The sequence below is a fragment of the Rissa tridactyla genome, chromosome 8 (assembly GCF_028500815.1).
Source record: "Rissa tridactyla isolate bRisTri1 chromosome 8, bRisTri1.patW.cur.20221130, whole genome shotgun sequence".
Classification (NCBI taxonomy): domain Eukaryota; kingdom Metazoa; phylum Chordata; class Aves; order Charadriiformes; family Laridae; genus Rissa; species Rissa tridactyla.
This window is the reverse complement of record NC_071473.1, coordinates 36,978,956-36,994,717: the sequence shown is the minus strand read 5'-3', so window position 1 is coordinate 36,994,717 and position 15,762 is coordinate 36,978,956. Positions and strand designations below refer to the sequence as shown.

The window sequence follows — 15,762 nt, the reverse complement described above, 5'->3', positions numbered from 1 at the left end:
CTGTCACCTCATTAATTATGTGACAGAATACCTCCCATTGTGGTAAGGTAATTTGAAGTCTTTTTTAAATGATTAAAAAAGGAGAAAAGCCTCTAACTGTGATTAAAACTCACCTATCTGAGTTTTGCAGAAGATCTGTCTCAGCACCTTCTGGAAGCAAAAGCACTAAATCCAGAAGGGAGATCAGGTGCTGTCCTGTAAACCAAGTGTTGTCACATGCCTTCTGAAAAAATAACACAAGAAGTATAGCTGAGTGCAAAATTTAAATCTTAAATAATTTAACAAATATTTGGGGAAAACAGAAAAGCAAAAAAAAATTAATCAAACACTAGAAGTATTTTTTAATTACTACATGTGATTGAAGTATACAAACTAGTCTTTTCATAATCCTCCCCACTTTGTCTCTTTATGCCAAGCTGTTCTTTTCAGTTTCATCAGAATAGATTCTCCACCTCTTCACCATACCACCATCAATATAGTTAATATTTATTTACATAAACTTTGCAAATCATACTAGGCACTCTTTATTTATACTGAGAGTATGGAACAATTAGCTATCTTTACCAGAGACTGCATTCATTTCATAATAGTAATGTCACAATTTTTTTAAAATATGATCAGGTGTTTTAAGTTTTCTTTCCATATTTCTAAACCCACAACTCCTAGCAATGCTCGCAATTAAAGTACACGTTCACGTCTACGATTCTTTGACCGTGGAAGGGCATTCAGTTACTTTCCTTTGAAAGAGGGAGGGCAGAGAGGACAGACGGGAGAACCATTTAAGCATAAGATGGAGAGTACTAGCTTTTGAAGCGGCAAAACATAGTTATTCTTATGCCCTCTGCATCACAGACAGACCACTCGCTATTTTCACAAAAATTCCCCTGAATTACAACAAATTATGAAGCGAGGAGGGACAAAACAACAAAAAACCCCACCTCTCACTTGCTTAGCGGAAGTTTTTTTTAAAGCCTTGCAGCTAAGACCCCTGAAAATTCCCCATCATTCCCGAAGAGCAACCGACCACACTTCCCTCTGACAGTGTCACGGCCTCTTCAAAAGGCTATTTCACATCAGTACAACAAAGCTGGGAGCATGGAGTTGCAAAGATCCCATGTTGTCAAAATCCTTATCTCAGGTAAAGGTGTGGAAGGGAAGAGCTATCACACACAGGGCAGAAACTAGACAAGAGAGGAAACTGGGATAAAGCCAGAAACGGACTGGAAGGAATACTGATATTAGGTAAGCAGATAAGAAGGGTAACTGTCTGTTCAAAGTCACCAGATGAGGGACCTGGAAAGATTAAGACTAGCAGGGCACAAAAACTAAGATGAAATAAATGGATAGTAATTGGAAATTGTTATCGTTATGTCTATAGCAGAATTCTTTGCAACAAACCCAAAATATTCAAATTCATACGATAAAATTTTAAAATTACTTGTCTTTTTGACAGCCAGGGAACTCTACACAGAAGAAGTGTGTACTAAGAGAATTCTGAAGCTACATAGTCAAAAAAATTAATTAGTAAGGAAATTTCAGAATATACTTTTACTTATTCAATTCTAAATAGTGCAAGCCCCTTTTGGAACAGTTTTCATATTATCATCTTCTTCATCCCTGCTGATTCAATATACAAGACAGACTATGATCTAATAAATAGTAATTAACTTTTTCAAACATAACTATGCTAGCATAAAATATGCGTAAATTTACTATATTGTCCTATTTAACAAAAGGCAGCATCCTTGAGAATCAAAATTTGGTTTGAAAAGGCCTTAAGCGGTTTAAAAAAAAAAAAAAAAAAAGAAAGAGAGAGAGAGAGAGGAAAAAGAAAACTAATTATTTTTAATTAGTTTTTCCAACTTCCTGGTATAAGTGATTATAAAATATGAGATTTAAATGGCTTCGAGCTAGCTCAACCCTTTTTGATGAATTTAACGTTTGTGAAGCACTCATAATATAATGCTGACTGTCATAATAAAAACCTAGAAAAAACTAATAATTCTGTCTGGACAGTAGCATTTAAATTATATTCAAGAAATGAGGAACTATGAGGATAAAATAAAATAATAAATAGTTCCTCTTTAAGCAAGAAGCATGTATTTTGAAGCACAGAAAAGGTAATAACAACTTCTTAGAAAAATACAATAAGATTCTGCAATTAAGAAATATGTTTGTAAAATTATAATGTAAAAATGCACATGCAGAAAAAAGCCAAATTAATATTTTTAATTACATAATTTCCCGATCTTATGTTTCTTTTCAAAGTGGATTTTTTCACTCAAAGCTTAAGCTGTACACATTTTTTCAACATAATACTAATAGAATTCTGAGATGGCAACTTGGTTTGTAGTGGTAATAGCCTCACCATTAACGACAAGTGAATCTGATCTTTTATATTTTTAATAACGTATCCTTCCACACCAGCATGGTTGCTTGTCTTCAGTAAACACCTTCAAACAACAAAAAAAAGGTATTATCTCTTCAAACCTGCCTATATAGTTAGGTCAAAACTTAGATGACATTATGGCCTTAGTCACTAATTGGGAGTTTTACCATAGAAAAATAAGATGACTATGTAACCTTTAAAGACTAGCTTACGTAAGACAGGTGATTTTATGTGAGACAATTGGAATTCATTATTTATCCAAAAATTAACATAGTAAAATTAATGTGGTTTACCAGATACTCTGTCAGAAATCATAGTATCTATGCAATTAAGCTGCAATAAGGCTGATATTACACAATCTGCAGTAATTTGGATGCATACCTGAATAACGTATATTTTCCCTCTGCATCAAACTTGTCTATGAACAACTGCAAAATATTTAAACTCTTCTTTCTCTAAAGAAAAAGAAAGTTGTTATCAGATTAATTCTAATTAAATAAATTCATCACTTAACTGATTCTGTAGGTCCTATTACATACCAGATGCTCTATGGGACAAAGGGTCATAACTTTCACCAAAACCTGCAGTTGGACAACAAAGAAAACATAATTTCTAATTACATATATTACATCACACTGACTAAAATCTACGCAAGACATTCCGAAAAGAATCCCAACCAAAACCAAGAACCCACAAAAACACGCCAATGAGAAGATTCTCATCAGAGAAATTCACATTAGCTTCAGTGGTTGAAATCCCAGGGCTGATACACAAGACTTCTCATACTGTTGGGTCCAAATAAGAATGTAGCCAAGCAGCAGATTTGCAAGGAAGAGGCAAAAAATGAGCAAGCATCACCTTTCAGCTAAGATCAGTGCCCACCTGCCTCAGTGGCCTGTACATACACTAAGTATATTTTAATCGTCACTGAAACTTCATGCTGTAGCGGGTAGAAAAGACAATCAATTCTGTATAGCAAGACACTGAAGGTTTCAAGTTAATGACAAAAGTGCATCAAGGTGCAATAGTATGTCCTCTCTCAAACACCTAGAAGACAGCTAGATATTATTTATAATCAAATTTTGAAGACTTCTGTACATTGCTTCTTATTACCTGAGGTACATTAATAAAACCTCTGAATTCTAAATATTGATGGAGAAGGCTATTGTTTTCCATTCTCAATAAACAGCTCTCAAACAGATCCTGCAGGTAGAGAAACAAAAAAAAAAAGAAAAAAAGCTGCCAACATTTTGCACATATATAAGACATTAATCTATATGCTTAACATTACTTGGCTAAAACCGCCTTCACTATAAAAGCTCTTTCGCATATCCAAAGTTCCTAGGAGGTACAAATGTAAGTGATAATGGCAATTTAAACATTTATGAATGTGTGTAAAGTTCAATAAATATAAGTGGTTTTAAGACTGAAGAATACCTAATTAAGCCTCAAAATATTTCTGCTACTATTATCTGAACTATTATTTGTACCTTTCTTAGAAAGGAAAAATAAAGTTCCACCACCACTTTAAACTGGAAAAAATAAACATTCTAACATTGGAAAATTGATTACAAGAAACTTACAAGTCCTTTAGATAACATAGATTCTTCTGTTCTAGAAAAAAAGAAACATTATCATATTTAAGTTCTTAATTAAAAACACAGTGTTGATAATTCAAAAGAAATACTAGGACAGAGATCAAAAAGAACTTTTCCTTCAACGATATTCATTCTATTTTTCAAATATAGTATTTTTGTCATTCTTCTCGAAGATTTTTTGGAATAAACTGGATGGTGAAAAGTTGAAAATTAGACTCCCCTCTTCAGGGTCAAAACCGGCTTTTTTTCCCCCTCAATATTTATAAATGCTTAAAAGCAACATCTCGTATCTCACAGGTACCAAGACACTGATTAACAAAGAAAATTAAACTTTTCCCAGACGATTCCATTTGCATAGTTCTGCAAGCTTAAGAAAAACACAGCAGATCCTAAACTGAAGAGACCAGAAAGTCTTGTTTAAATTTTACCAGGAAATGGTAAGCAGTCATAAAGGGAAATTTCCCTTTTATAGCAGTGTTAGAAACTATTTGGTCAACACTGCTGCTCTTGGAAGGTGAGATAATCACAATATATAGAAAAGTCTGGTTTCCTTTAGAAAGCCTGACCTTTAATCAGAGTGCATATAGTACCAGAATACATTCAAATAAATACTATCACGATAGCCTTCTCTAGTAATAAACTAATTGTTACAGAAGTACAAGTAAATATCCACTCTGATTATTCCGCATGTGTTTAAAAGACTTTAATTTTGCATTTTCAGAATAAAGTTTCTAAAAATGATATCACAATACAAGCTGAAAACAATAAATAAATGTTTTAGACAACTTTTTATACTTCTTCGTAAAAGAAGCCATCCTGTTGTGGAACTTGCCATTTTAACTCTCAAGTTTAAAAATCTCCTCTGAACTTACCTGGTATATTCAAAATTTGATTCTATGAATGACTATAAAAGATCACACCTCCTATCTAGAACCCCAAATACCATAAACCCTACCTTATCAGTAGCACTTCAATATGTGTCATATTACATTGGAGAAGGTATGATGGACTAAAAGAGAAAAATTAGGTTTACATTAAACTGCATAAGCCACATACATTTACACATAGTTAATATAGGACAGGATTAGTCTTTTTAAAAAAAAATTTTTTTAAAACGTCTTTATAAAACTAATTTTGAAACAGGCACAAATTAGTAAGTCAAACTGCTGTTAATAACTCTTATGTGGAAACTGTCTATAAATATGCAATTGAAAATGTAATACATGTTAATTTTTAGCATGTAACTAATTCTACCAGTTTCTATAAAAGCACAGCTCATCTAAAATTAAACCATTGTAGAGTAAACTGTAGGAGGACTGGAGTATGTTCTCCTGTATGTAATATAAGCTACATAAAACATAAATGCATCAATGTTGACATAAAACAAATACTAGTGAAATACACAGTTTTCATTCATAACCATTCACACAGCTTTCTTCTGCTCAGAAAGAATCTTCAAAGTTCAGGCTTATGATAAGTGAGGAAGAATAGTTCTTACCTAAATACCATTGGAAAGCAATCAATACCAAAACGCTGAACAAACATCAGATATGACAGACATGCCAAAGACTCCGCAGAATTCTTTTGCTCTATGTCCGCAAACTCCTGATTCTCCCAGTGTGGACTTTTGCCTTTACGATGTAAAAACACTAATGGTATCAATTCTCTTATATTCCACAAAATGTCCTAAAAGAGAAAGATGGATATCCTATAGTTGCCTTTAAAAGATCTGTATACCAAGTAAGTTTCAAAGCTTTAATTAACAGTAAATTCTTGTACATAGCATATATATAAATTAATATAAATATTTTGTGAGTCTTTATGATATATACACATACACAAAAGAGACCCTGCAGGAAAAATAACTACTGTTAGAAGAATGTTACTAAGATAGCAGAGTCAAGCACTCAAAAGTTAGCAAAAGACTAAATAAAGCCACCCTGCAAAACCCTAGTTTGGCTCCCTTATCCACAATGCCATGAATAACGATAGCTTCATGATCACGTTGTGCCACAGGACCCCTGTGTTTTCAGATCAGAGAATACCCAGTATTTTGTTTTCTGCTCACTAATCAATATGCAACACAATGTTTATCTGCTAAGGACAAACCCTGCTTTGAAGTTAGCATTACCCTGTATGGCCTTTCTTTCCAGTGATGCACAACACAATGACACCAGAGTATTTCTCAAATACCAGTGTGGTTCCCCTCCCTGGCCCCACACACGCTCATGTGAATTGGGAGGTAGTGTAACTCCTATTGTACTATATGCACAATGTACTATTGTACCTATTGTTCCTATGAAGGAACAGCAAGACCAAGGTTAACTCACTATTCCAGGCTTGTCCAAATTGAACATCTGGCGTCTCACTTTTTTGAAAATTAGGATTATACAAGATGTCATATAGTCAAAGTATGACTTTACTGACCTTAGCTGCAGCTCTCACTACCCAATTCCACAAACAGCAGAAGTGAATTTCTTGAGAAAGTGAAGAAAAAGGTAATTCATAATTAGCATAAAAAAATGTGCTTTCAGACTGTGCCCAACAGGAGAGGCAGGATAAAAAGCCAGCTTTTCAGAGCACACTTCAACTATCTTAACCATGAGATCATCTTCTGGTAATCCCTGCCTCCTTCACTGCACACCCTATAAGTCCTGCAATAAATGAAGTAAAGGTCTCAGAGACAAGATTCTCTTTCATTGCACGAACCTGACTGATCCCTTAATATTTGGATATAGAATTTTGTGTGCAAAAATACTTAAGATTTTTAAACACAAATTGGAGAAGAAACAGAGTTGCATCACATGGCAACTTCCAGACTCCCTCTGCATGCATGCACATTTGCACACACTTATATATAGTATATCTCTGTGTGCTTTCCTCAACGCACCTGGCTCCAAGTCTCCCTTTTGAAACTTGTAAGTCTTGGTGTGCCATTCCCTCCACAAAAATGACACCTTCAGACAGTTTCTCTGCTCTTCTAGGACTAATTCGTCCACTGTATCATATAAAAAACTGTCTGTCTTCTAACTCCAGTTAGAATTCAATGTTACCCAACTAATGGCCCATTGGCTATCCTGAGGGATGACTCCATTTAGTACTGTGAATATTTTCTACCCTTATATTACATTATAATATTTACCAGCCTGCTTCTGAATAAAGTGTTATAAAATAATTCAGCACCTGGCTGTTAAGAAGGTTCTTTCATTTCATCAGCACAACACAAATCACTGTATAACCATGCATGTGAAAATTAGAGACAACTGATATTTACAAATATTTTAAATTTGGGTCTGGCTGCCATGGAATTGATTTTCTTCATGGCGGCCTCTATGGTGCTATGTTTTAGATCTGTAACCAAAACAGTGCTGGTAACAGAACAGCGTTTTAGCTATTGTTGAGCAGTGACTGCACAGCACCAAGGCCTTCTGTTTCTTCCTCTGCCCCTCAGTGCGCGCAGGCAGAGGGTGGGTGAGAAGCCAGGGGGGGACACAGCTGGGACGGCTGACCAGAACTGATCAGAGAGATACTCCATACCACGTAACATCATGTTCAGAGACAAACTGCGGGGTTGGGGACGTCATATTTTTCAGATTAACTTGTTCAGAGACTGGCCGGGCATTGGTCAGCTGGTAGGAGGTGGTGAGTGACCTCATCACTTATACGCATCAATTGTGGGGTTTTTTCCTTCACTGATTAAATTGTCTTTTTCTCAACACATCAGTTTTTCTTGCTTTTGCCGTTCAAATTCTCTTCCCCATTCCGCTGGGGGAGGCTAAGCGAGTGACAGCGTGGGGGCTTAGCTGCCAGCTAGGGTCAAGGCACTACATTTGGATTTGTGCAAGAGAGGAAATATTCTTTACCACATTCAAAACACAAACAAAGCACAGCTCTACTTGCTGTAACTTTATTAATCACACCTAGTCCTATTTATGAAAACATACATTTATTGTGTGTTCCAACATACGCACGGACTGTACCCGACTATCTCATTATAAGGCTTGGTTTTGCTGCAAATCTAAATAAAATTATCTATATTCACAATAATCTTGCTCTAATAAAACACAACTGCTATGTAAAGCATCACCAGAGTAACTGCATTGGCAACATGGAGTGGACATGTTCCCACTGAATTTCTAGCATCAGCAGCAGTCAAGCACCAATTTATATTCTTTAACAGTCAGCTGGCACTACACTAGGCACATTAGAGATTTCTCTCTGTGCAACACTTTGCCTAAAAGTAACATGTAGATTTTGCCTTGATGTAATACTGCAGCAAAGACAATCCTTTAGATATTCTAATAAATTCATACATCGCCAAGAAAAAGAAGAAGTTACAGCAAAGTAGCAGCTGCTGATTTACTGGGCAGTCCAAACTGGTTTATAAGGAGCAAATCTATGTCTGCGCAATTTGTAATTTCCAGAGATGGGACACGGAACCATTCTAGACCTTTATCTGCCTGCATTATCTTACAAGGCCTAGTAAGTCATCCCACTAACCAATAAAGGAAGCAAAATGAGCTCTAGAATGAATTATAGGTGATTCTGAAACAGACCACTGGTTTGGCAAACACTGTAATTAATTTTGACTGCACTTACTATAATTTCAGTTGCAAAACGGCGAAAGGGATGTTCTTCAATGCCTTCAAGTTGCTCAAGCTGAGCTGTCAATAATGGGTATTTCAGGCTTTTCATACAGCTGAAATAAAAACGAGTGAAACTATATCACCAATAAGGTCACAAATACAGGTCACAAATATGTCACTGATGACCAACAATAAAGTCTATACTCTTATTAGCTGCTGCTATTCCTGATATTCCAAGGAGAACAAAAAAAAAAAACCAAAACAACAAAACTGTAGAAGCATCACCTCCAGAATATGATTACCCTCACTGTTGTAAATTTTAGAAGAATATCAAAACAGCTTCACAGCACAGAGACTAATATTTCTTTACCATTTTCCTGTGCTAAAAAAATATAATTATTTTGACCTTTCTTTTCTCACTTCATAAATACATAAGGCATATTCAGGGTTTTTCTTCGTCAAAATATCACATTAGTTAAGTTGACAGCATTATAAAACACTAATAAGATGATTTATGTATTGCCTATGTCATAAATGCCTACTGTTCTTTTTGTTAAGTTATAGGAATATATAACACTGACATAAGACGCTCACAATTTTAATAATTCTTCTTTCAGCTCCATGTCATTGTATTCTGATGACTTTTCCATGTTTTTAACAACTTCACTCACAAAAGGTTTAGCAAAGTCCACCACTGCATTACAACATTGACAGAGACCAAGTTTATCTTCTTGTATTTGTTGTTTCGTATAAGGTACAGGTAAGGGAGTAAGCTGATTCATAATCATGGCCAAAGATAAACCCACTGAGTAGGCCTTCTTGTTCTGAAGTTTCAAAAGCACTGAGGGAAAGGAAAAAAGAGAGAGAGAAGATTTTGAGACAATGTTACTACTTACTTAGCAGAGGAAAATGTGAAGAAAAACAATATGACTACATATGAAAGCCTTTAGTTTCAGTGAAGGAGGGACTGATACCTGAAATCACATGAGCAAATCCAGGAAGACTAAACATCATCACCTAGCTTAATATGCTGTAGTTAAGATGACCGTATATTTGAATGACAAATATTAAAGCAGTCATGCATTTCGACACATTCTTCCTTTCTCTGTAGCACCATGATGAGGACTGAAAAACTGTCTGTCTAGAATTAGTCTAAGTGCAATAATATTCATTTATCTGATCTGGAGGACTGATTTATTCTCACTTTATTGCTTGGCAAAACCAGAGGCCCAACCTTTCTGCTGAGATCTGACTCTACCTAAAGCAGCTCAGAACTATTCTGTACTGCACAGCAGAACCAACAGAGGGGGGCTCCCAGACTGAGAAAGTAGCACAAGTGGCTCTCCACTTAAACTGCATTCAGTGCAGGTTGACTCCGGATGGGCTATCCAAAAAAGCCACCTACTTCTAATTACCAAAATGCTTCTCTTGTTAAATTTTAACGTAATTCAATAACTCGCCTCAGAGAGTGCTACAATCAGACTTAAACACGATACAAGGCACTTGATTTCATCTCACATATCAAAACAGAAACTACTGCTTTTTACCTACTTAGTGGGTGTCCAAATCCAACATTTTTAGATTTTATATGTAAGCCAGAAGAATGCTCCCACCCCCCCAATCAAGTATTTCAACCTGCTTCAAGCTGAAATAAGTTTCATACCACAAAAATATGGAATTGTATGTTTTAAATGTTAGATAATGAAGAATTTCACAAATCCATGCAATTCTCCATTTCTGTAACAGCTGTATGAATGGTTTACACCTCTAAATTTAACTGTCACAGGACATCTTGTAAATGATGAAAAATAGCTTTTAGCTATTGCATAATATGAAAAATATTGCTTTTTCAACTGATGCTATTAATCCCATATAAAATCTTTTTCTAACAGGCCAATGTAAGCATGAAAATTATACCTTGTGTTACTTTGCAAATAGAGTAGACTGTAAAGCCTGTCAGGACAGACATATTCTGAAACTATTCCAGCAAAGGCTAAACTAATTTGCTAAATAAATAGGAAAATAATTTAATTCAGAAATCACACAAGAAAGTGCATCTTACCTGTCTGCAAAGGTTGAAGCAATAACATGACAGTTTGGCATACTTGCTCCCCAGAAGTCTGCTCAATCTGCTCAAGTAAACCCAAAAAAAGTTCCTTTGGATTGCATAGCTGCAGAAGAGGAACAATGCATAATTTTTTAATCGTCTTGGTCATAAGCTAAAAAATTCATCACTAGCAAACTTCAATACAGAAGTTCCTGAACGTGAAGAAAGCAGATCTGACCATCCAAGATAATACTTAAGAAAACAAATGTGAAACAATAAGTATTTCCCTACAATTAATGTCTTCTGTAGAGTATATATGTGTGTAGACTTTCATATAAGCTGAAAACATATCATAATAAATAATGACACTAAACTTGATTTCTGCAGTCTATAAAAAACTCACAGTACCTTAGCAAAGTAATCCTTAGGAGAAAAGAAAAACTTCATTGTGAATGTAACTCAAGCTATAGAGTTTGCAAGGTGTTTTTTAAGTACATGAATGAAATGAAAATAGTTTCCTATAGATTAAAACTTTTTTCCCCCTACTGTTCCATCAGAATCATCAGGTATTCATTTTCATTCTGCATCTGCAGTAGACAAGAGGCGGTATTGCTGTGGCTGCTCTAACTGCAGCAGCTGGCTATCAAAAACTTTATGAGTTCTACATGCCTTTTTCTTCTGGGTAATGTCTCTTTGTTTTGCCCAGTTACTAACTTCACATGATTTGTAAAAGGTTAATTATCTCTGAGAACACTAAGCAGGTGTCTACTTCAGATGAAACTGGCCGATGAGGAGTTTAAAATTTTAAAAGGTATGGGAAATGGACAGAAGAACCCAGAAGTATTCATGCCTTGTTTCCTTTGGAAATCAGAGGAAAAATTAGGATCTCTCCCTTCCCTACAATTATTGTATTATAACCATATATTTCACAAACATACCTGTGCCAACTGATCTAGTATCTTCAGGCAGTGTTCTCGCTTATCATCTTCCTGTTTGTACATGAAAATACATCTAACAAGAGGAGAGATGAGATTCCAACCCATATTCTTGATGATAACCTAAAAAACAGATTTTTCAGAGAAGAAACCAAAGCGGGACATTTTCTAAACCCAGAAAGATTGTATACATGAAGGCCAAAAAAGACAACAGATCGATGTCCTGGTTGTAACCAAAACCATAATAATATAATTGAAAATTTAACATCTATTGCCATAAAGGTCTGTACTTGACGTACATTGTCTTCTCTCCCCATACCTATAAACACTTATTTTATATAGTTTTCTTCAATGTACTAATTCTAACATGTCAACATATATTTCTAAGAGTTTATATGACAATACCTTTAAAACAAGATGGAGTAGAAGAGCTTTGCTGAAAGAAAGAATGCTTAGACAAATTATGTTTAACCTGAGGGGATCAAGAGCTTCAGTCCAAGCTCACAAAATTCAAAACCAGACTGTGACCCCCACATAACATTGCCAAAACATTCTATCCTTCACTTTCTTTCTGAACTTATTTATCTTTGTACAATTTAGTATATTCTCCCAGCTCCCCAAAGCGCCTACAGACATTAGCATCAGCTGAGTTGGCTCCTATAATTTTGGCCAATATTATTATAACCATCTGTGGTGGGTTGACCCCAGACAGCAACTAAGCACCCACCAGCTGGTTGCTCGCTCTCCTCCCCCCGTGGGATGGGGGAGAGAATCAGAAAAGCAAACCAGAATAACTCATGAGTTGATAAGGACAATTTAATAAGTAAGGACAAAAGGTGGGGGGGAATATGACAAAAAACAACTCCCACTAGCAAATCAATGGCAAGCCAGTATTCAAGCAACAGCTACTTCGTAACGAGTCCCCCTATGTTTTTATTGCTGACCATGATGTTATATGGTATGGAATATCTCTTTCAGCAGTTCAGGTCAGCTGTCCCAGCTGATTCCCCTCCCAACTTCCCTTGTTACTGAGATGGCAGACTGAGAAACAGAGAAGGCCCCAACAGTGTACAAGCGCTGATCAGCAATAGCTGAAACACTGGCGTGTTATCAATGCTGTTTTGGTTACAAATCTAAAACACAGCACTGTACAGGCCGCTATGAAGAAAATGCCAGCCAGACCCAGTACACCATCTGAAATCCTGTCCTGCAAAAGAGGGACATTGACACTTTCTCTTAGTTATGGTTTTGTTGTCTCTTTTCTCTTTACTTAACTCACTGAAAAACAGTTACTATGGTTTTTGTTAAGATTATCATGACTTGGTTTATGTGAGCTACCTAAAGTTACACAAGAATGTGCACCTGACACAGAGCAACTTATCTACTCATATGTACAGCCTTGCTCCACAGCGGAAATAGCTTTCCCTTTTTAACAAGCATTTTTATCTACTTAACAGTGTGTTCATGCACAACTAATATATAGTGCAAACTTAAACTCACCTTATTTTTCTCATTTTGAATTACTTCTAATAACTGAGATGCATACCCATCTTCTAAACATTTCTGACCTGCTACCTGAAACAGATTAAAATCTTCTCCTTTGAAATCAGCTTCTTCCAGAACTTGCTAGAAAAAAAATATGCATGCTTAAATCCATACTTATGAAAGGCAAATAAAAAATAAGAAAATCCAAGCTGTCATTTCAAAATTAAATGTAATGTCATTGTAACTTATCTTTTCTTATATAACATCTTTCACATATTAAAAATGCAACCAAGAGCTACTACAGAAGACAAAGCAGTATTTCAATAGGACTTTCTAATCTAGATTACAGCATGTTGCTTGGAAGATGTATTTTCTACATTAATCTGATAGGGTTTTGTTACTTCAGACAGGTACTGTTGAGCACAAGAACACTTCTTTCTCCAAGATGCAGATGTTATCAAGCATCTCATCTTGGAATAAGCACCACAGAAAAGTCAATGAAACCTGGAGGCTGAACTTCGCTGCCCAGTGAGGAGTTCTGCTAACAACTATCTTGTGTTTTGGTGTCATTTTGGTTTTAATTATAATGTATGAAGAGAAATGCACACTGCTCACACATGTTACTTTTATGGAAAGAAAACTACTTACGCATCTTTGTATTATGGCCTGAAGTTCGTCAACCGCCATTATAGTTTGACTTTGTTCTTCTGGCATTGAAAACTATTATAAATTAAAGAGTGCAATATTAAAACACATGAAGTAAAAACAGAGACTGAAAAATAATCACATTATCAAAAAAATGCCAATAGAGGAATAAGAACAAGCTAAACAGACAGCTATTATGAAGACCACATGATAAAAAAACACAGAAAAATTCATTTTTAAGAAGTGTACACTATATTATTCTACTCCCCATGCTTACAGGAGACAGTATTACAGACAGGAAACAACCTGCATTCTGTGAATAAGGAAGCAATTTTTCAAGTCGTATTGGGGTCATCTTAAGAAGACAGGAGGCCTCAGCTACTCTCTTGGATACATACATTGAAAACTGCAGCTGATGCAAAGCAAGTCTGGACTCACTGTGTAGCAAGCACAGGTGCCCATGATACACTACATTTGCTGCAACTATTCTCACCAGAGGAGCTCCTGCTCAGCTGTTACCAGAACTCTCTAATCCAAGCCCTGGGATATGCGGAGCTGATCCAACCACCATGCCCATTTATATCAACAGTCCCATCAAGATTAAGCACACAGTATAATTTATTTCTTACTAATGTCTAAGTTGGGCTGGTTCAGTGGCATTTTACCTCTGTAATTTAAAGCTTTCTTGCTAAAAACAATTAAGTTAAACATTTGAGTAATGTTAAGTACATACAAAGTTCTACATAGTCAGGACCATGAATTACAAATAAAATTAAGCTTAGTTATACATGTGATATATCACAGCAGCCGTCATAATCTTTATAACTTTAAGTAATTTCATGTGCCTAAACCTGGTTATATGACCACTACGAGTGTCAATTACTTCTATGCCCAGATAATTAGCTAACTATTCTTCAAAAGCGCAAGTTCCATATTTATACAGACATCTCAACGTAAAGCCCTCAGTCTTTCCTCTAATGATTGACCTCAGCTACATCACACGATATCTAGACAATTAACCTATCTGGATATTTACAAAAAGCAGGCATCTCACAAAAGCTGAAAAAGCACCTATGTGTGAATTTTATTATTTAAAGAATAAACAACTCACTTCCTATTCTCAACGACCTATTTTAAGATACTTATGTCACTACAATCTAGCAGCGTACCTAGCCCGTCGTTTTGTCATTATCATATACTTTATTACCACACATTGTATTACTTGAGCTCTTAATTTTACTGGATGCTACTAATCCTCCCAAAGCAACTTAAATATACTTTTGAATGCTAATATTCTTGCATTTTTCAGCCCTCAGTAACTTTACAATGTACTTACAGCCTGGAAACGTGCCCTGAGCAGCCACTGCTCCAAGGATTTACCAGCTGAGCTCGCAGACGGTCTCAGGCCTTAATACTTAATCCAGTTTCTGAATAAATCTTTATAGAGGTTTCAGCGGCAAGCAGAGACCACCCGAATCGTGTGAAACTTTCTATTTTTAGTACCCGCCAAACCCCCTCCTCTCTAATAAACACAAGCCTCAGCCCCTTCCCCAGGCGGGTCCAACGCGCAGGCCGGTACAAAGAGGCGGCCAAAGCCTTTAACTCGCGTCTCAATTTAAAAAAATTACAAGGCCACCCGCCCCTCACCTCAGCAGGCCGCCGGTGGAGCCGGGCCCTGCTCCGCTGCCCCTCAGCCCCAATCGGCTGTACCGCGCCGCTGCCGGTCCCGCGGCACGCCGCCACGGTGGCTCCGCCTCCCGGGTGAGAGGTCGGAGGGAGGGGACGGACCGGGCAGCCGCGATGATGGCGGCCGGGAAGCCGCAGGGCGGCGCGAAGGGGAAGTCCAGCCGGCGGCGCGCAGGTAGGCTCCGCGCGCGGGTAGGCTCCGCGCGCCGCTCCCCCCGCTCGGCGCTGTGGGCTTTCCCTGTGCCCTGCGGCTGGCACAGCGGACTCGCCCAACTCGCTGTGCCTGGGGGGAGCGCCGGGACGGCCGCGGTCGGTGGTGCGCGCTCGGTGGGCCTCGGCCGGGCCAGGCCGGCTGCCCGGTCGGGGCCGGCGAGCGGCGTCTGTCGGCGGC

The 15,762-nt window shown here is 37.1% G+C and overlaps 2 protein-coding genes across 8 annotated transcripts in view; one reads left to right on the top strand and one right to left on the bottom strand.

Moving 5' to 3' along the window:
- The window catches only part of GLMN (glomulin, FKBP associated protein), a 22,905-nt gene extending 7,143 nt beyond the window's left edge, over positions 1-15,762 (bottom strand). Inside the window, exons 1-15 of one of the 4 annotated variants that reach the window (XM_054212426.1) lie at positions 15,333-15,762; positions 13,689-13,760; positions 13,056-13,181; positions 11,559-11,678; positions 10,636-10,744; positions 9,168-9,414; positions 8,587-8,686; positions 5,486-5,673; positions 4,943-4,996; positions 3,973-4,003; positions 3,503-3,592; positions 2,929-2,970; positions 2,771-2,844; positions 2,369-2,453; positions 114-223 (exon numbers count right to left, since the gene is read on the bottom strand). In XM_054212426.1, the coding sequence (XP_054068401.1) occupies positions 114-223; positions 2,369-2,453; positions 2,771-2,844; positions 2,929-2,970; positions 3,503-3,592; positions 3,973-4,003; positions 4,943-4,996; positions 5,486-5,673; positions 8,587-8,686; positions 9,168-9,414; positions 10,636-10,744; positions 11,559-11,678; positions 13,056-13,181; positions 13,689-13,754 (1,442 nt within the window). In that variant the 5' untranslated portion in view covers positions 13,755-13,760; positions 15,333-15,762. Of the gene's footprint in view, positions 1-113; positions 224-2,368; positions 2,454-2,770; positions 2,845-2,928; positions 2,971-3,502; positions 3,593-3,972; positions 4,004-4,942; positions 4,997-5,485; positions 5,674-8,586; positions 8,687-9,167; positions 9,415-10,635; positions 10,745-11,558; positions 11,679-13,055; positions 13,182-13,688; positions 13,761-15,021; positions 15,298-15,332 lie in introns of those variants that run through there. The other 3 variants (XM_054212423.1, XM_054212425.1, XM_054212422.1) reach the window with 3 other exon arrangements.
- The window catches only part of RPAP2 (RNA polymerase II associated protein 2), a 41,781-nt gene continuing 41,486 nt past the window's right edge, over positions 15,468-15,762 (top strand). For all 4 annotated transcript variants that reach the window (XM_054212420.1, XM_054212418.1, XM_054212419.1 and 1 more), the window contains exon 1: positions 15,468-15,546. In XM_054212420.1, the coding sequence (XP_054068395.1) occupies positions 15,486-15,546 (61 nt within the window). In that variant the 5' untranslated portion in view covers positions 15,468-15,485. The remainder of the gene's footprint in view (positions 15,547-15,762) is intronic.